Source organism: Salmo trutta, chromosome 7 (assembly GCF_901001165.1).
Source record: "Salmo trutta chromosome 7, fSalTru1.1, whole genome shotgun sequence".
NCBI lineage: Eukaryota > Metazoa > Chordata > Actinopteri > Salmoniformes > Salmonidae > Salmo > Salmo trutta.
The window spans coordinates 38,669,137-38,689,827 of record NC_042963.1 but is presented as its reverse complement, the minus strand read 5'-3'; the positions used below and the strand labels follow the sequence as shown (position 1 = coordinate 38,689,827).

General features: G+C 40.5%; 1 protein-coding gene and 1 long non-coding RNA gene across 5 annotated transcripts; both read left to right on the top strand.

Annotated features, from left to right (window-relative positions):
• The first annotated feature begins 601 nt into the window (after positions 1 to 601).
• LOC115197361 (uncharacterized) lies at positions 602 to 2,727 on the top strand. Of its 2 annotated transcripts, none has more exons than XR_003879007.1 (2): positions 602 to 2,312; positions 2,521 to 2,727. It is a non-coding gene; the product is annotated as an uncharacterized LOC115197361 (long non-coding RNA). The 2 variants fall into 2 exon arrangements; XR_003879008.1 differs by having other exon boundaries at positions 610 to 1,209.
• Positions 2,728 to 5,172: 2,445 nt separating this feature from the next.
• Positions 5,173 to 16,145, top strand: LOC115197360 (GTPase KRas). 3 transcript variants are annotated; one of them, XM_029758785.1, is made up of 6 exons: positions 5,173 to 5,452; positions 8,086 to 8,203; positions 8,818 to 8,996; positions 9,449 to 9,608; positions 11,369 to 11,493; positions 12,363 to 12,442. In XM_029758785.1, the coding sequence occupies exons 2-5, from the start codon at positions 8,093 to 8,095 to the stop codon at positions 11,486 to 11,488; spliced, it is 570 nt and encodes a 189-aa protein (XP_029614645.1). In that variant the 5' UTR covers positions 5,173 to 5,452; positions 8,086 to 8,092; the 3' UTR covers positions 11,489 to 11,493; positions 12,363 to 12,442. The 3 variants fall into 3 exon arrangements, with proteins under 3 accessions (XP_029614645.1, XP_029614646.1, XP_029614647.1); XM_029758786.1 differs by having other exon boundaries at positions 5,180 to 5,273; XM_029758787.1 differs by lacking the exon at positions 11,369 to 11,493 and having other exon boundaries at positions 5,181 to 5,452; positions 12,363 to 16,145.
• The last annotated feature ends 4,546 nt before the right edge of the window (positions 16,146 to 20,691 follow it).

Genomic DNA, 20,691 nt, shown 5'->3' with positions numbered 1-20,691 from the left:
CTACAAGTTCAGATAGCTGTCCGCTACACTAATTTACCAATCTAAAAATAAATTGCTAATTGAGTGATTGCTGATGCACAATCAAATTTCGAATTGTGTAGTCTATTATTTTAACTCAACAGTAAATTGAGACCCAGACTAAAGGGGGCCCGCAGGCCGTCAGTTGCCCATCCCTGATGTAAAGCATGACCTGCACATGTAAAATATTAGTTGCACCTATATAATGCGTTTTGTAGTTGCAAAAAAAAAAAACATTATTTGGAGAATAAATGCAACAACACTTGCAAGCACATAACATGATGTGTGAATAAATACAACAAAACACTTGCAAACATGTCAGTTGATATGTGAATAAATTCAATAAGATTTGCAAGCATGCAACTGAATTTGAGAATGAATGCAACTAATTTACTAAACTTGCGACTGGTGAATATTCCTCTGTGAATTAAAACTAAATTTGCCGATGAATAATCTCAGAGTTTTGGACAAATTTAGCGACTAACCTCGGGCAAAAGTTTTGCAGTTTGTAAAAACAAATTCTGCCACCAAGCAGCAGAGAAATATGCAAGCTCTGGTGGATAGGGCTTTTTCTTCCGACCAATCAGGTGAGGCGTTGTCATTCTGGAACGCGCGCTCACAGGGTACCGGTCTGGAAGCACACTTCCCACTGTGCTAAATATGGATCAAATTGTAAACATTTGTAGCTAGCTAAATGCTATTCACAGAATTTGAAAGCTACAACAAGGCTTTAAATGAGTGTTTCCACATAGCATAACCACTACAAAGCTAATGCTAGCTAGCTATCTAACTAGCCTCTTTTCTATTGACATTACATGGCTTGCTAACTAGCGAGCATTAGAGCTTTTCTGTCTAGCCTGTATCTAGTGGTTATTATATTGTGTAACAGAGGAATAGATATAGCTATGTACTTGTAATTTGGTTGAGACTAAAATTAGTTTAGAAAATAATTATTTGCTCTGTATATTTGATGTGTAGTTGGTTGGCTTTGCTAATTAGCAAGCTGAGATCTCTGCTCAAGTTGGCTAATGTTAGCTAGCTTGCTAATAATGTTTTGAGGAGAACAGGCTTGCTCCCTGTAGAATCAAGACAAGAGGGGATGGGGAAGAAGATTAAATGTGCAGTTGCTTCATCTGGTTGATGCAGTGCCCAGACGAAATGAGAGCTAACTGCTACAGAGATACGTAAAAGGTGAGATCTCTCAGATTCTATCTTGATTAGCTCGCTAAATGTCAATATCGAACCATGCTTTAAACTACAGATTTAAGGGCATTGAAGTGGTAAACATAATGGCATAAAAAGGCAAAATGCAGTAAAGAGGAGAAAATACATTTACAATGGTTATTTCTGTATTAGTATTACCAACATCAGCCCATTAAACACAACAGGTGTTTCATCTCCACTCTAGGATGATTTTAACAATGAGATACCACAGCACTTCAGGAGCACACAGACAACTAAAATATCCCATCAATATTTTCAACTGTCTCGGCTCGCTATTACAGCACCACACATTTCCATTTCTTAAAGGCAGAAAAAAATCCTATTGGGAAGAGTGGCTGGAAACATCCGATGAATCTGCCAAAGTCTGCCAAAAGCTCCAGCACTGTTCGTTAAGATGAAATGTGTCTGAGCACCTCGACTTTAACCTGTTAGAGTCTAGCCTTGCGTAGTGTGGCACTGTTGTTGACTCCCTTGTGAAGAGGAAGAAAATGAGCACCATGATCATGGTGAAGTAGAGGATGGTAGTGGTGATGATCTGCAGCTTGGAGAAGTAGTGCAAGTCGTAAACAAACTGGTTGACTGCCATGAATAGCCTGGTCAGGAAGGAATGCCACCACCAGTGAGTCCTATACAAAACATAAGACACTCTTTAGGTTCGGCTCAATACATTTTTTGACACTGTAGTGACATCTAAGTGCTTGGATCGATGAGCAGAGATAAATTAAGTCATATGAGAAAGAAACATTTGTATCATTTAGAATGTTTTCATGAAACTAAAATAGATTTACTGTTGACACAAAGACTTCACTTTTGGTAGCTGAACATAATGGCACAGATCATCTGGCAAACTGGAAACATTAGGAATCCGTTTTACAAATATTACATAATGCATTTACATGCAAAGAGAGAGAGCACAGTATGCCATTATTGTGATGCCAGATCCATGTATGCATGGCTCCACCCACCTCTGCACACAAGTGGAAGTAGCACAGCAGGATGGTGGCCTTGGAGCAGGTGATGAGGAAAATGATGAACACCAGGAACAGAAACCCAAACATGTAGTACATCTGGTGAGATAAAATGTTGAGAAAATACTCAACAATAAATCAAATTCAGTCTCCTTGCTTTTGACATTGGTTCAAATAAATGATTAGGTATTTACTTATTTGTTAATGTGTAATTAACATTTACAATCTAATAATCAATGAATTACTTGTTTCTTTATGAATCATTATACAAGCACCACTAGGCTAATTCAGGCTCATGGTTGAGTTGCAGACTTGACCCTTGTTCTTACGAGATGCTGTTGATGATGAAGAAGAGCTGGATGAAGATGCAGCCGAAGGGGTGGATGAAGACGGAATGTTCATAGATCTGCCGAGTGATCTTGTTGGTTCGCAATGGCTGCTCAATCGCCTGTATCACAGAGAATAGCATACTTTGAAGAATCTCAAATCTAAAATATATTTTGATTTGTTTAACACATTTTTGGTTACTACATGATTCCATATCAGTTATTTCATAGTTTTGATGTCTTCACTATTATTATACAATGTAGAAAATAGTAGAAATAAAGAAAAACCCTGTAATGAGTAGGTGTGTCAAAACCTTTGACTGGTACTGTACAATCAATACCCCTGGTGGCATGTCTGGTGGGTTACGTGTGTGTGTCACAGCTATGTCTAAGTTGACTATGCAAACAATTTGGAATTTTCAACACTGTTCCAAAGTTTGGGGTCACTTAGAAATGTCCTTGTTTTTGAAAAAATATTTTTAATGGAATATCTACATAGGCGTACAGAGGCCCATTATCAGCAACCATCACTCCTGTGTTCCAATGGCACGGTGTGTTAGCTAATCCAAGTTTATCATTTTAAAAGGCTAATTGATCATTCGAAAGCCCTTTTGCCATTATGTTAGCACAGCTGAAAACTGTTCTGATTAAAGAAGCAATAAAACTGGCCTTTAGGCTAGTTGAGTATCTGGAGCATCAGCATTTGCGTGTTTGATTACAGGCTCAAAATGGCCAGAAACAAATAACTTTCTTCTGAAACTTGTCAGTCTATTCTTGTTCAGAGAAATGAAGGCTATTCCATGTGAGAAATTGCCAAGAAATGGAAGATCTCGTACAACGCTGTGTACTCTCTTCACAGAACAGCGCAAACTGGTTCTAACCAGAATAGAAAGAGGAGTGGGAGGCCCCGGTGCACAAATGAGCAAGAGGACAAGTACATTAGAGTATCTAGTTTGAGAAACAGACGCCTCCCAAGTCCTCAACTGGCAGCTTCATTAAATAGAACCCGCAAAACACCAGTCTCAATGTCAACAGTGAAGAGGCGACTCCGGGATGCTGGCCTTCTAGGCAGAGTTCCTCTGTCCAGTGTCTGTGTTCTTTTGCCCATCTTAATCTTTTCTTTTTATTGGCCAGTCTGAGATATGGCTTTTTCTTTGCAACTCTGCCTAGAAGGCCAGCATCCCGGAGTCGCCTCTTCAGTGTTGACGTTGAGACTGGTGTTTTGCGGGTACTATTTAATGAAGCTGCGCACAGATTCGACATCGGCTAATGTAGTTTTTATTTACAGAAAAATATTCACCAGTCGCAAGTATTTTCAATTTTTTTGCATGCTTGCAAATGTTATTTAATTTATTTGCATATGAACTTACATGTTTGCAAGTGTTCTTGCATTTATTCTCAAAAGAAGTTAAATGTTTGCAAATATTTTTTTGCAACTACAAAACTGATTATATAGGTGCAACTTATATGTTACATGTGCAAATCATACTTTATATGCTTGTACACTTAAGGCACTATTTTACCTTCATCAATAAATAGTGTTTGAATTCTCACAGAAAAAGGGGTATGGTTCTGTCCCATGGAGAAAGTTAGAGGATGCAGCATTGTATCTGTCTCATTATGGCTTCAGCGAGAACATGGGCAGCTCCATTGCTATAGATTTTGAAGTAGTCAAATTTCTTCTACTACTTCTATGAGTTGGAGTGTATTGTTTGAACATGTATAAAGCAAAGGTTGGTGATTTACTGCCACCTGTAGTTTTGGAATGTTTGCTCACGAGGATAATTCATTGGCTGATCCCGCCTGATGACCTGGATGAAATGACATGATCGTTCCTTAGCCCATAGGAAGTCCCACCCAGTTGACTACTTCAAAATGGTGAAAGTCCTAAATTGACTAAAATGGTATTTTGAGCACTAGAGTCCACTATCTACTGTATCTATATGTTCTGTCCATAGCTAAAAAAAAAAAAAAAAACGGCATATGCGCACTTTAGTTTAATGAACATGTGTAATTTAAATGTTAAGCATATGCGTAATTGTGTCAGTTGGTTACCGCCTCTCTGTTTGTCTCCGAGCCTAGCTGTATATTTTTACCTTCTATCTCTATGCACATATTCTGCGCAGAAGGTATATCAGTGAAATCCGAGAAAAACTGACACGGGATCACCAATCATTTCCTTGCCTGGAATGACGTCCCTCCAGTACATTCCAGTTATATTTAGAGCCTATATATAGTGGAGGCGCCCCCTGTCCGTTATTGTTCCAGCTTCACTGGGAAGCAGACCATTTATTCCCAGAGATAGGTCTTGAAATATTGATGCTAGATATAATAATTAAATTAACACTGCCATAATGATCGATTTCTAGATATAAATGGTTTAAATATGCCTATTTATGTAATTCCAAATTATTTGAACGCATATGTATACGCCCTATGTCAGTCCTCTTGGAAAAACATATCGACTCCAGAACGTTTCAAAACACAATCTGCCAACACAGGCACCCACCAGAACAATAAATTGAGGAAAAGTAGATGTGCATTGAGTGGAGAACAAGGGGAAGAGCGTCTTTATATTGCGACACTAGTGTAGTGATATCACATTGAAACCAGTTGAAATCCCCTGCTTTCTAAGTAAGAGCTGTACTAGGCTACTCTGCACCCGGTATCCGCCCATATTCGCACTTAAGCCAAACTCAGCTGAATCGACAGTAGCAGGCCCAACGCTGGATCAAATGTAAAGTTCAATTGATTAATTTCCTTACTTTCGTCTGCTTTTTCAAATACATTTAATCTACATAAATGGGGCCGTTTCAGTGTGAAGTAGGAAATGTAGAGATCGTGTGAAAAGGGAGGATTATCTGCTTGATTTGTTATTTGGTCGCTACTTCGGACGCGGAACTCCATACGCTAAAGGTAAAACAATTTAACAAGATCGCTACATTTGTATCACTTTACACAATGGATACAGGGGTGACATTGTATACCTTCGCCGGTAACTTAATTTTATGTTGGGTCTATTGATTTCATAATTAGCTGGACATTTGCAGCTAAAGTATAGTTGTTTATGCAAACTACGCCCAATTGTTAACCTAATGTCTGAAATGCAGACCTATGCGGTATTTATGGCGGCTTCAAACTCATCAAGTCGCCCATGAACGCTGCAGGTTCTACCGGGTTTACACACAGCGTTCAATCCAGTGTGCCACCAGATAACGTTTAGTGTTAAATAAATTCGCACACGGCTAATCTAGTTAACTAATACTTGTGGGGATCTGCATAATCTAGGCTACTCTATCCATGTGGACCTACTCCAGTTATTGTAGTCTACAGCCAGTCCACCTGAGGGTGTATCGATAAGGGTGTTTTGTTCTCATCATTTCACGTGTAGAGTATTTTATTAATGACTAGTAGTAGGCCTACACTTTACAATGGAAGCTACTGCTGTCATTGGGTATTGGTTGACTGCTAATGAAAATGGTTGAAAGGATCACTTTGTCTACCATCAGATTATGTGAATAAGTAAACTGCATAAAATGGACACTGTTCGATTTTTCTTTATAGGCGTCTTTTTGTCTACTCTTTAACAATACTTTCCCACAATATTGCCATGTATTTTACTGTAACTTGTAATTGATCTGAAACCAGAACTCGGGGAGAGTGCTTGATTAGACATTACAACCTTGTTGATGACTGGTAATGGCAGCTGACTGTACAGGTGTCAGGACTAGCCAATCATGATTAAGCTTTCGATTTCCTGCAGGATGTGAGGATATAAAAGGGCTGTCAATATTGTACTAACAGTGCAAACGTTGTGGCCAAGTTATTAAGCCTACTGTACAATAATTTGATGTCAGTGGTAGAATCTGAAAGTCATGATTCATCTGTATTTACCTTATCCACACTGTAGGCAATAGTTTCTGATCATGGTGATCATTAGGCCTATAATGTCACATTCAATAGAAATAGTAGGCATAAGTGCTATACTTAAGCAATAACGCCAGAGGGGGTGTGGTATATGGCCAATATACCACGGCTAAGGGAACTTCTTATGCACAACGCCGAGTTCCTGGATGCAGCCCTTAGCCGTGGTATATTGGCCATATACCACAAATCCCTGAGGTGCCTTATTAGTATTATAAACTGGTTACCAACGTAATTAGAGCAGTAAAAATAAACGTTTTGTCATACCCATGGAATACGGTCTGATATACCACAGATTTCAGCCAATCAGCATTCAGGGCTCGAACCATCCAGTTTATAATGCTCCTTTTGTTTCATGCATTTTCAGAGGGAGTACATAAATAGGTGTAGAACTCCAGGCTGATCATTTCAAGGGGTGTATGAGAAGTGTGATGAAACACTAACTTTGTTAGTAAATGTATACCTCAGTTGGGTGAAGGCATGGGTGAGGTCTTTTTGTTTGTATTGACAATACAAGATTCTCAGAACTGACCTCAGTATTAAACCTAGCAGGGTATGTTTTTGAAAAGGAAAACTGTAGGGACAGTTGTTGTTCACATACCGTCTGCATAGCAGTGTGCTTCCTAGTTGTTTCTCAATTTTGGGACCATTATGTAACATCATAGATCTGTGTCTACTGCCTGAGGCCAGATCCCATTGTGTAGCTGTTACTCACAACTATCTATTGAACTTGTGTTGTTACAGTTAGAGCTACATTTCAGTTGGAGGATAATTTAGTAGCAACATATTTGGGGGAATTGTAAATGGCAATCTTCTGTTCAAACAATGTTAAATAATGATAAGTCATTATTTAATCAGAAAGAACATTGATTGTGCCAATTCGTAGTAATATAATAGTCAACAGACCTGATATACATAAGCTGCCTTATCTTTCCGGAATTCCAGTCTCTTTCATAGTTTTCATTATCTTCTCTTTGTTGATAATCCCATTTTAAGAATGTTATAAGATAGTAGAGTATAATATCACATTTTATCGGTCACATACACATGGTCAGCAGGTGTTAATGCGAGTGTAGCGAAATGCTTGTGCTTCTAGTTCCGACTATGCAGTAATATCTAACAAGTAATCTAACAAATTCACAACAACTACCTTATACACACAAATGTAAAGGGATGAATAAGAATATGTACATATAAATATATGGGTGAGCGATGGCGTGCGGCATAATATAATAATATATACACTCATCCCGTTTTTTGTAAAATCGCAGGATGAAATTGGATAGAATGTAAACATTCTTGTATCCAAAGAGATCTGTTATTGTATACATTCCCTCCAGCTCTGGAGAACATAGGAGGACCATTGTGCAAATGAAATGCAATCTGGAGACAATCGGGACAAAATACAATTTTGCACTTAAATTTAGTTTAAGGGAATTAATACAACTTGACCAGATGGCTTCAGCTTCATTCTCATTATGTGTGTGTAGGGTTGGAAACTTTCCAGAAATGTCCAGGTTTTGGAGATCCCAGTTGAAGGATTGTTGTGTCGATAGGTAGTGTGTAGCTCATAAAAGGTTTTATATATTCACTGACCTTATTTCTGTGTGCTTTCTCTCCCACAGGTGAACGATGACAGAATACAAGCTAGTGGTGGTGGGAGCAGGAGGCGTGGGCAAGAGCGCGCTCACCATCCAGCTCATTCAGAACCACTTTGTGGATGAATATGACCCCACCATCGAGGTAATAAGTAGTTTCAGTACACCCTTGTCTCTTACTTCAGCAAGGCATGCCTGGGAATCGGGAGACAAAAATCGTTTAGAAATAAAGTTGTGTAGAAATTTAGTTCTAGCAGGTTTTTCTGGTTGAAGATGAAAGACGCCAAATAGGTTTTGATCATTTCTGATCATTTTCTGTTAATTGAATGTATGAATATTATAATATCATAAACATGGTGTCTTTCAGTCAGTTTAATTTTGTTGGTTGATGATAGATTGCTGTGTGATTAAATGCTTTAATAGTTTCACATGTCAGATATTATTACTCAATTATACTTTCTGAAAGCTATCAATTTTATGACTGCTTGAAGATTGAGTGCATTTTTCCCTTGGTGCACATATAGTCACTCTTAGTCATCCCATCCATTCTCTCTGATTCTAATATTATTTAATTTCCTCTGTGACTATTAGATGAGCATTCTATGACCATATAGTTAGGTCTAGAAGTTCTGATTCCTAGTCAGGTAGACTGGACACCTATGAATATGTGATCATTCATAAGTGTCCAGTCTACTTGATTACCGGTAAGGTGCCCCTCCTGACCCAATCCATCCCTCTCTTTCTCTCTCCCTCCGTCAGGACTCGTACAGGAAGCAGGTGGTGATTGATGGGGAGACGTGTCTGCTGGACATCCTGGACACTGCAGGTCAGGAGGAGTACAGCGCCATGAGGGACCAGTACATGAGGACAGGGGAGGGCTTCCTCTGTGTCTTCGCCATCAACAACACCAAGTCCTTCGAGGACATCCACCACTATAGGTGAGCTAGACTCTTCCCTTGTAGAGGACATCCACCACTATAGGTGAGCTAGACTCTTCCCTTGTAGAGGACATCCACCACTATAGGTGAGCTAGACTCTTCCCTTGTAGAGGACATCCACCAATATAGGTTGAGCTAAATTCTGCTGCTATACAGGACATCCAAAGCACTGCTGCCAAGTGCACTGATGGCGGAAAGCCAGATTATAGTTGTAACATCTGTGAAGCAGTTTCCAAGCAGACACGGTTCTGCCAACTGTATCCCTTTAACTGTGTGTCAATGCCAACATCACTTTATACTTGTAAATACAACCCACTCTTTAACTAACTTTACCCAGATTGTGTGTGAAATCAATAACCCCAAAAAACAAGTAAATTCCCTACTTACTTTGGACGACCAAAGCATTACACTGTTATTTAACCCTTGCCTTCCTTGTCGTCTTTGTTCTCCAGAGAGCAGATCAAGCGGGTGAAAGACTCAGAAGACGTGCCCATGGTGTTGGTGGGGAACAAGTGTGACCTGCCGTCCCGGACGGTGGACACCAAACAGGCTCAGGACTTAGCGCGCAGCTACGGCATCCCCTTCATTGAGACCTCAGCCAAAACGAGACAGGTGGGAGACCGACAACAGGCCGTAGTGGGCAAGGTGGACATGGCCATGGCGCAAATAGCAACTATGGCCATGGTTTTTAACACGACGGCCATTGGCTAGCCTGAAAATTCAGACTGAATTCAATTAATTGAAATGTAGCGTTATTCAGTCTGGATTCCAAGGCTATGTTAGCTCTGCTACATATCCAGTTGAAGATGGATTTGGGACAGATTTACTAAGCGTTAGCTGGTATAACTTTGCACCTTTTAATAAATCAAGCCCTTGTAATAGTGAAGGGTTGCTTGTAGCTTTGAGGGTATTTCCTGGTGTGAAACAGAAACCATTTAACAATGTTCTCCACAGATCAATTTTCATTATTGTAGCAAGATTACTTCTTACCAGCTGTGTCAGGTGTCCTTGCAATGGCTTTTTACAATCATGGCCACTTCAATCTCACAAAATCCTGTGATCCTCTTATGACTCCGAAGGTACTTTTTCTGTTGGTATCAGTGTCTATCTGCTCGGTTTCTAAATGGTGCTTGGAAATGTATCAGGTAATGCACTGCAAAGTCCCCTTGCTTATATAATTATTGATATATGAGTAATTGTTCTATCTGTGCATGCCCCTCTGTCATGGTAATGTGGGAAGTCTTCATAACGGATCTGGCAATCAACAAATCTGTACATTTCTCACTGAATCGTCACCAAAGAGGGGAATTTATCAGTAATGGTTTTGTGGCGAGGTAATAATCATGCTTGATGGACAGTGGGATGGGTGTGATCTTGTGCTGCATCGTGCGCTGTTTTGTGGTTGGTGGTGTGTGTGTGTCGTGATGCTTTGCCTGGCTGGCACTGTGATATATTTGGCAGTCGGTGAGGTGAACCTTCTGCTCTCTTTGCATCGGTCCAATCACAACTCTTTCTGGGGACACGGGGGACACTGATTGGTCTCTTCCAGCTCTCTTCTCCATTTTCATTGGTCGATTCGACCAGCTACCTGGTGTTGCCCTTGTACTGAATAATACACACACCACTTTCACACCTTTTACAATGACACTGAGTATAATGTTTGTACCTGTCATGCCCCTGTGAAGTTAAATTACTATGTTTTGAACTATAAAAAGATGACCTTAGATTTATACATCAGCTCCATACATAGCTACATGTACACTTGTCTTAGTCTTGCATCCCAAATGTTTAAAAGACATAGAAGCTCCATGCACAGTGATGCGACTTTTTCAATGTGCTGGTTATGGCAAGGACAACCGAGTATCCAATAAAAACTACTCAATGAGGGTCCACATAGTTATCTCTATATTCCCTAACACTGAGGGGGTCCACATAGTTATCCCTATATTCCCTAACACCGAGGGAGTCCACATAGTTATCCCTATATTCCCTAACACTGAGGGGGTCCACATAGTTATCCCTATATTCCCTAACACCGAGGGAGTCCACATAGTTATCCCTATATTCCCTAACACTGAGGGAGTCCACATAGTTATCCCTATATTCCCTAACACTGAGGGAGTCCACGTAGTTATCCCTATATTCCCTAACACTGAGGGAGTCCACATTGTTATCCCTATATTCCCTAACACTGAAGGAGTCCACGTAGTTATCCCTATATTCCCTAACACTGAGGGAGTCCACGTAGTTATCCCTATATTCCCTAACACTGAGGGAGTCCACGTAGTTATCCCTATATTCCCTAACACTGAGGGAGTCCATGTAGTGTCCCTGTATTCTTTAACTGAGGAGAGCTGTGTTTCGCACTGCAGAGAGTGGAGGATGCCTTTTACAGTCTGGTACGGGAGATCAGGCTGTACCGGCTGAAAAAGCTCAGCAAGGAAGAAAAGACCCCGCGCTGCGTCAAGCTTAAAAAGTGTGTTGTGATGTGAAAGGGGTAAGTGTGTAGCGGCCGTGCTCCCTCCCGTCCGTCAGGTGTGTGTGTGTGTGGGAGGGTATCGTCCGCGTGGTACCGAGCAGGGAAAGTAGTGCTGCTTGCTCCTTGGTGGGCGGGATCCATTCCTGTCTAAGCTAACCTCCTGGGATCAGCTGGGCCGTGGGATCTCCTTGAAACTAGGCATCCATGTTGGTTTCTACTCCTGTGGTATCTCTGTCTCTGTGTGTTTATACTATCATGGAGTGCTGATCATTCTGTAGTCTGCTCAAAGGAGATCTGATCTGTGTGATTAATGGAGATTGTGATAATCTGGGCTGAAATTAAGTGTTGAAATGATGACCCAAGGAAGTGTGATTACTAAGAGGACAACACAGAGGTGTTCCACTGAAACTCAAGTCCTGGGCCAACTGTGAGTCATCCATGTTGTTATGGCACAGATACTCCCTTTGTGTCTGTCTCTCTCTCTTGTTCTTTCTCTCTGTCGCAATCTGAAATGACCACCCATTGCATCAGGGAGGAAACCAATGTCGTGCTCAGCGAATGACAAAGACCTGGTTATTTTTTGCCTCAATGTGGCACCATTGATTGTGTCTGTGCTGTCTGCTGGGCCAGCTGATGCTGCGAATCCACCTTCCAACGAATCCATACACAATTAACACATTTATAACATACTAGTAGTGCACACCAAAATGCTATCCTAATCCCTATAGTCAAAAGTAGTGCACTATATTGTGAAATAGGGGAGCCATTTCAGACGCCCCCATTACATTTGCATCTGACCCAACTTTCACGTTAGTCACAGATGAGAACATCCATGTTTTTGATAAGTTTTCAAAATGAACCGTAACTTATCTTTTTCTTTTCCCCAGGGTGTCGATGATGCCTTTTACACATTAGTGCGGGAAATCCGAAAACACAAAGAGAAGATGAGCAAGGAGGGCAAGAAGAAGAAAAACAAGTCCAAGACAAAGTGTATACTCATGTGAATAATGACCCCCCCCCTTTTCAAGATAGACAAAATGTGTTCAAACTGTTTAATACATTTTTGTACATTACACTAAATTATTAGCCTCTTTTATCTAAGTAACCACAACACCGAATATCGAAATGAACCCTTTTTTTTCTGCCTTCATTAGTTTTGCTAATTTGAAACTAATAAGCTTTACTTAGTGTTTAGTGCCAGTTGCCCAGAAGTGTTGGTCCAATAGGTTGATTATAAATTAGGAGTGGTACACTGTAGGGACATTTTGGACAATAGAAAAAGCAAGCCTAAAAAGCTTATTTTCCCTCTGCTAGAAGAGCATGAGCAGAAGAGGTTGTTGTAGTACATGCTTCTAACAGTATGGGGGAGAGTTGAATTCCATCCATAGTGCCTAAAAGCCAGTTTTAGCATAGGCAACGCCATTGAAGACTTTCACAATTTTTAAGTAGTCAACTGGGTAGGACTTACTATGGGTTATGGAAGGATCACATGATTCCATCCGGGTCATCAGGAGGGATCAGCCAATTAATTATACTTGTGAGCAAACATTTCATAACTGCAGGTGGCAGTAAATCGTCTTTATATCTGTTCAAAAAACACACTCCAGGTGGCACTATGCACCCTTTCAGTTTGTCAACTCGCAGTAGTAGTAGAAGAAGAAGAAAATTGACTACTTCAAAATGGAAATGGCCTCAATGACGCTGCCCATGCTCAGAGATGCCATAATGGGAAAGATGCAATGCTGCGATTTCTATCTAAGTCTATGATTCCATTCGATACCATAGGACCTTCAAACTGAACTCTGGACCTCAAAGCCAGTTCCACTGCATTTTTTTCATTGGTTCCCTCGAGTCAGGGACTGATTTAGACCTGTGACACCAGGTGTGTGTGCAATTAATTATCAGGTAGAACAGAAAATCAGCAGGCTCCGGACCTTGTAGGAGTTGAGTACCCCTGCCATAGGACAAGGAGTAACAACCGGGAGGCACGACCAACACTTGATTAGGGGAAATTCCAAATGTCTTGTCCACTGTGTGTAATAATGCCCATCCTCCTACATTAGACTCCTAGATATGATTCAATAATATCATGCAGTACTTTTAGCATGCATATGAACTTTACTACTGTACCTAGTTAAAAAAAAAATCATGGTTACCCATTTAATTCACTTCTATCTGTTAATGCTTTTTTTGTAATTAGTGAGCGGAGGTTTCCTGCCTACAGGAGAGACTTTCCTTTTTGCATGCAATGTGTTCTTATGGGGAATAGCACTGTGATGCTAATACTGTATAATACTGATACAGCCACTAGGGCCAGGAACAAGGAGCTCTGTTCCAGTTGGGCCACACAGGTTTTTATAGTGTTTCGTGGCTTGAGAATCCATATTCACCAAACATGATCTGATCTTTTGGGTAGAAACCAGTTGTTGAGTGGTGGGAAACCTTCTCAACAACTGAATTGCTCCAGGTGGCAGGTTTGAAGCAAAATATATTTTTATATAAAGAGGGGCATCAGAACAGCAAGATTCTGCCAGTGATTTTGAAAAGGACATGCAGCTAATGTTGTTGCTCAGTGGCACTGCATGTTGCTTAAAACCCATGACAAGCCACTGTCTCCTGTAGTTATTTTATCATTAGATTTGATGTTCCCTGCTCATTACGAACGTTCTAGAAGATGAGTTCATTGTTCCTGAAGAGACCTTGTTTAAGCTATGAACTTCCCTCTTATCCTCAGGATTGGTGTATTTTGCACCATGTTTTGTGCTTTTGAAGGTAGTTCACTGGAGTAACACATTTGACCTCAGCTAATTGAGCCAGCTAATTGAGCCAGCAAATCAAGATCTGGGCTTCCTTGTTACAGTTTAGCATCTGAAGTGTTGAGTGCCAAAAAAATAGCATGCCTAAATCAAACCTAAACTTTAAACCAAGTCATCTAATGTCGACTACGTAGATGTGTTCTTCGGGTGAACTATCTTCTTAAAGAATAGTGACTCATTGTCTTCAGATGCAGGACATAAAACATCCTAACAGAATATGCCTTGCACATTTCCCCAATCCTTTTTGTATTTATCGCTGCCATAAACTTACTCTCCTGTTTTTGGATTGGCTAGATTAAGCAAAACAAATCTTAAAGGCCTTGTTTTGTCCTACCACATATTACTTTTTTTTTTTTTTACTTGTACAAAAGCTGCATCCCCATAGTAATGGTGTCATGATAAGGGTGTTCAAAAATGTATTGTTCATACGAATTCTTCTAAATCACCCATGGATGTTTTGGGGGGTTTGGAGTTTGGGTGGGAAGGTGTTGAGGGTTTTTCTGTGCTGGCTTTCAAGTGAAATGACTAGTCCAGTCCAATAATTTTTATGTCACGTTTATCTTTTACAGGTTGTTGCTTCCAAGTGATGTAGTAACTGGAACTGATGTCTGCAAATGAGGCAATAATTGCCATTTAAATGAGTTTTTAGAGAAAAAAGTCTGAATTTATAACACGGAATATTTGCTTTTCAGGGTCAATACATATTTCACCACCTTATTACTAGTTTTTTACCTTAGGGCTTCTTACACATTGCCTTTTGTGCTGGCATCGGGTGTTTCAGTCAGACAGCATAGGCTTCTCTGTCACGTCTGTTCAAGAGCTACAAACTCGGTGCTGTTTGAGAGGAACAAGATTCTAAATTGAAACATAATACAAGATACAATATATTTTGGCTGTTTACACAACCACCCTAAGAACTCAAATCTGATTATCTTTCTATATCCAATATTTTCTTCTGACTGTACATACAGTTTTACATGTGACCCATATCAGATTTGCACATTCACACTGATGTAGCACACAGATGCAATGCTCGTTTCCTGTCTCTGTTCCTTTCAATTTCGGGGGCTTCTTATGTGCATAAATAACACTTCAGAGGAAAAGAATCTGATCCGAGCATCCAGACAGAGGTTGCATATAGAGGATCGGGTTTGTATCAGGGTTATGATCCACATATGGAGGTGGTATAAATCAAAAGTCCAAAGATCAGATTCCATGTGTTTTTTTTGCTGTTTACACAGGGAAAATATCAGATGGGTATCAGATATGCAATTAATTGGCAATAGATCTGAATTGGGCTGCCTGTGTAAGTGCAGCCTTAGTTCTTAGGATTTATGCTTTTTTTGACCCACTTTGATTAAATCCTTTTTGTTACTAAAGGTAAATATTAACTGTTAATGCATTTTTGATTATGGGAACCCATTTGTTAACAATAGTGTATCAAGAAAAGTAACTATACCGAAATGTGTTGAAATATTCCGCCTCCCTTTTTTTACGTGCCAATGGCTGATTTCTGAGAAAAAAGTATAATTTATACTTGGATTGTATTTTAACAACCTATTGTCATACTGAAAGGTGCATATTTTGTAAATTGTGCTTCATTTTGTTGGTATGTCTAAATGAATGTTGCTTTAATGGAGTTTTCACTACTCCTCTCTGTTTGTGTATGATGGGACTCGGGAGAGTGACTGGGTCCAGGTCTAGGGGAGTGAATGAATGACCACTGTTGAACACATCAGTAGAGATCTCTCTTTGGGCAGTGTGTAGAATGGTGATCTGATCTCAGATAAACTTTTTTTCCATGAATCTCACCACTCCTATTTAAAGTGTAATAAAGAAAAGAGGAATTGGCTCTGTCTTCTCACCTTTGCTCATATTTGTGCCCCAGGAATTATAGGGTTATTTTGGTGCTGTCTGCCAGTTCGTAGTGGGCTTATCTGAAGTCATATTTACGCTCATATATTCCCTGGTGGAGGCTTCCATGAGTGCTGTTCTATTGTTATTTATGAACATGAGTGAGCTGCAGGTGGGATGCGTGATCATGCCTCATGTTTGGACAGAAGCACAGGACCCTCAGACAACTAGTTTATTAGTATTTATTATGGAGCCCCATTAGCTGTTGCCAAGGCAGCAGATACTCTTCCTGGGGTCCAGAAAAATTAAAGCAGTTATACAATTTAAAAAACATTATAGTACATTCACAACAGATTTCCAAACACTTTAAGTGTGTGCCCTCAGGCCCCTACTCTACTACCACATATCTACAACACAAAATCCATGGGCATGTGTGTATAGTTTATCATGCTGGCTGAGAGATTAGGTAGATTGACATATTACCAAACATGTATAACATAAAGATGCATGTGTGGATGACGGTGGATTAACTGTACCATTGATGAATAGTTGTTTAGGGTTGTAGTCTTGTAGTTCTACCAGACTGCGTCATGTCATGAGTTTGGCCAGCATTGGTCACTGTTTTCTCATGCTGCTGTGTCTGACTGAGGCTAACAGCCAGAGCATCAAGTGTAACCAGGGAATGGAGCCCCTAGACTGAGACAGCCATCTGCATATTGCACATGCTATAATCAGGGTTGGGTAGGTTACTTTCTAAATGTAATCCGTTACAGTTACCTGTCCAAAATTGTAATCGGTAATGTAACTTTTGGATTACCTAAACTCAGTAATGTAATCTGATTACATTCAGTTACTTTTAGATTACTTTCCCCTTAAGAGGCATTAGAAGAATACAAAAATAAATGTTACCAATTGAACCACGTCCATTGCAGGATAAATCAATGTTAAAGTTTACATACAGTAGCTGGCCATATATGGATGTTACATTTTATTCTATGGTTGGTTACATAGGCTTCTTCTAACCCATCGATTTCTTCATCATATAATAATACGATTAAATTATATCTTTACATTAAAAACCAAAGTCTATCAGAATTTCAGTCAATCCAATAAATGTTATACTCCTTGATCTTCAAGAATAGAACTTGGAAGTATAGATTAGCCAAATTGTTTTATCTGAGCATGACCCCAAAACTAAGGAGTTATTATTAACCAGCCCTACTCTGTTGTTTATGATTTTGTTGTCATGGAGGAGTGATTGGGCTTATTGATTCAAGTTGAAAAAGAAATGCTACGCTCATGGAATGGCATGCTTTGAGCATTACAGAAAAGTTATATTTTCATGTGAAAAATAAATGCCATATGCTGCATTTGCTGTAGGCCTATTGTTAAGGTTTTTGTTGGTGACACTTTGATATCTTCATAATCCACAGATGAAACAATAACAAAATGGTCGCCCCACCTCTGTTTTGGTAAAAAGCTGAGGGATGGGCCTGGAGAAATGTAACCACTCTCAAATTAATAGACAGAGCTATGGATGCAAGAACTGACCATCCATGTTTTAACCATGTTATGAGCCTATACAGTGTTTGTTTACATTTACAATGTTTACAAAAACTGGAGAAAAATAAGCTTATATTTTGGGTTCTCATGTGGTGTGACAGTTAAACTAAGCTCATGATATATCATTTCTAAGTTGTATTTTTCAAGAATCAAATCTCATTTCTGATTTTAAAAGGGGGCTTCTTATGGCTGATTTTCAGCTGTAGCACTCACCAGCCCCATCTAGTCTACAGCCAAAGCCATATCACTGCTACAGTGGTGTCAGACATTTTCCTCTGGGTTTGTGCCCTAAGATGACCAGGCTTGTTTTGTCCTACTGTGTGAAAGGCCCTGTCATGTTACATCAAAGATTTTATATTTTCCCAAAATATTTGTTGTGGAATAAATGCCAGAGGGATCAAATTCGGAGACAACAGACGGGCATTGTAAGGATGTTGCTCTGTGGATGCCATGTCTAGATTAGTGTCACACAATGTGTGGTTAACTGGTTTAAATGTATTATTTGGTGGAGCCAACATACCTCATTGTTGTATAATTGACTTGTTACGTTATTGATCAAGATGAAACCCCTATTTGGCTACATGTTGCTACATGTTGCATGATTATGCTCAGTCTTGAATTTTACATTTACATTTAAGTCATTTAGCAGACGCTCTTATCCAGAGCGACTTACAAATTGGTACATTCACCTTATGATATCCAATCCTCTGTCATCTTGCTGAAATGGATCTTGGTCCTGTTTTTATGCACCTGTAATTGTCCCTGGCGTGTTTTATACGAAATATTAGAGTATTATGTTCAAACGGCAGTTTAGCTGTATTCAGATTTTCACCATGCAATATAAACAAGGTTAACATCTTGTGACATGCTCAATTACGCTCCACACAAAACAATAGAGCTGTTGAAGCTAGGCTACAGCACCCACCATGAAGCAGCAGAGACAGACAGACTGAGAGGGAAGGGAGATATGTTAAATTAGGCAGAGAGGGCATTCTGTCTCCCTGACAAGTCGGAGACTAGCCGGAGAGAAAATTGTAATAGAAGTACAAGTCTGAGCGGACTTCACAAATACCACTGCCCCCCCCCCGACCCCCCAGGGGCAGCTTAGTCCGAGGCCTGTCAGTCACAACCCCCCTCCCTGCTCTGTAATCCGGGGACGGCACTGAGAACCCTGCAGGTCTGATAAAGCACTAAAAAAGATGACCAGACACCAATCCCTGGCTCTCTGGGCCCACTTTGGGGTAGGGGAATAGGTGAAGGGGTGAGGGGGCAGAGAAATAGCAAATGTTCCCAACTTGATAACAGCCCAAGTCCTCGGTCTGGTTCCACCCAAACTCTCTCAACTCAGACAGGCAAATCCTCCATCACCTACTTCCCTGTCTGTGCCCTCGTGCCCACTATCAAGCACAACCACATAGCACAAGCAGAATGCAGGGTGAATCCACAATTCTCTGGCCTCTGCCTTGCTAGTAGAGGGAAAAGTGAATTTGCTTCTTGTTTTAATGAAGCGTGTCTGCCCTGTGCCCGTGAGGCAGCTACTATGTGGGGAAGTTACCAGTCAGTAATTAGGGGTCACTAGGTTCAGGTGTCTTTCAACAGAACACCACAGAAGAAGACATTATACAGCCACATTTCCATACAACCCTGAAGGCAGAAAAGGAGCTTGATGATAAATATTCATGCAAACAGTGATAAATTGCATTGCCTCCAGGTGCTGTGGCACTTTGAAAGCCCTTCATGCTGTCTCTTTTATCAGAGGGTGGCCTCTCGACTAAACCCTCACAGACCACGGCACAGCATCTGGAACAACCAAACTACCAATTATCATCTCAGATCATTTACTGATTATGCTGAAACAAACACTGCTCTTTTAAAAGGCCTCGTGTTTTCTAATGACCCTCTCAAGGAAGACTGGCTTGATTGAGTTGATTGGGTTGTTTTTGCCTTCAAAGTTGCAATCACTTATCAAGTGATATTTGAATACAAATCTAAGAAAGGTAAACAGTCCATAGTTATTAAATTGCCATTATGCTGGCAATCATATAATAGTCTGCATAATGGTATGCTTTTGATCAGGGGTAGGCTACTAGATTTTATGTCAGAGCGAATCATCGAGGGGCTGGAAAATTATAATAAACATTTGTACACTGCAAATTGACCACAATTAAGCCTAAAAAGAGATTACATTTGAAAATGACAATAATTTCATAAAACTGGTCCGCGGGCTGCCCGTTGCCGACCCCTGCTTTAGATCCAGTGAAACTTTGCAGTTTGCACATCAGTTTCAGTATGTAATAGAGGCAATAAATGTACACTTAATGTCATCTTGTTGAATGTGGATACTTTGGCGTGCTGCCTGGATGGTTATGGGAAGTCACGATTGCGTGTGGTGGAGGGGTCGAGGTTGGAGGGATGACGGGGTGGAGAGACATGGATAGAGAAGGATGCAAGGATGGATTAAGAGGTGAAGGAATGGATCCACATCGAAATGGAGAAGGACCCGAAACTCTGGGACCTGCCGAAGATCCTCTCCTGGATCAAAACACTGTATTTATTGGACTAATTAAAGGTATGTGGTGGAGCAATCGTGTGCTGGTCCTACTTTATTTCTAGAAGTTGTCTTTTGCCCAGCACCCCTTAACAAGTGATGTGTGTTGACTATAAAGACTATTGGGCTGTGGACTGAGCAGCGGCATGTTGAGAAGCAGCCCCCGACGGGTGATTCATACCAGCCTCATCACGGGCAACAGACAGGACATCCAGGCCTTTATTACCTCCATCCATCACCATCACTTCATCAATCTAGGGCCCTGTGAGCCAGCTCTCCTCTCCAGCCAGTCCCTTAACAGCCATCCTCACATGCTGCCGATGGAGAGAGATTTACACACACGCACACGCACAAACATAAACACACACACACAAACTTAAACACACACACACGCACAAACATAAACACACGCACGCACGCACGCACGCACGCACG

Bases quoted from the DNA above. Each gene is read 5' to 3' on its own strand.
- LOC115197360 (XM_029758785.1), top strand. From the start codon at position 8,093: ATGACAGAATACAAGCTAGTGGTGGTGGGAGCAGGAGGCGTGGGCAAG. The intron at 8,204-8,817 runs GTAATAAGTAGT...TCCCTCCGTCAG, and splicing joins AATATGACCCCACCATCGAG to GACTCGTACAGGAAGCAGGT. The intron at 9,609-11,368 runs GTGGGAGACCGA...TTCGCACTGCAG, and splicing joins CCTCAGCCAAAACGAGACAG to AGAGTGGAGGATGCCTTTTA.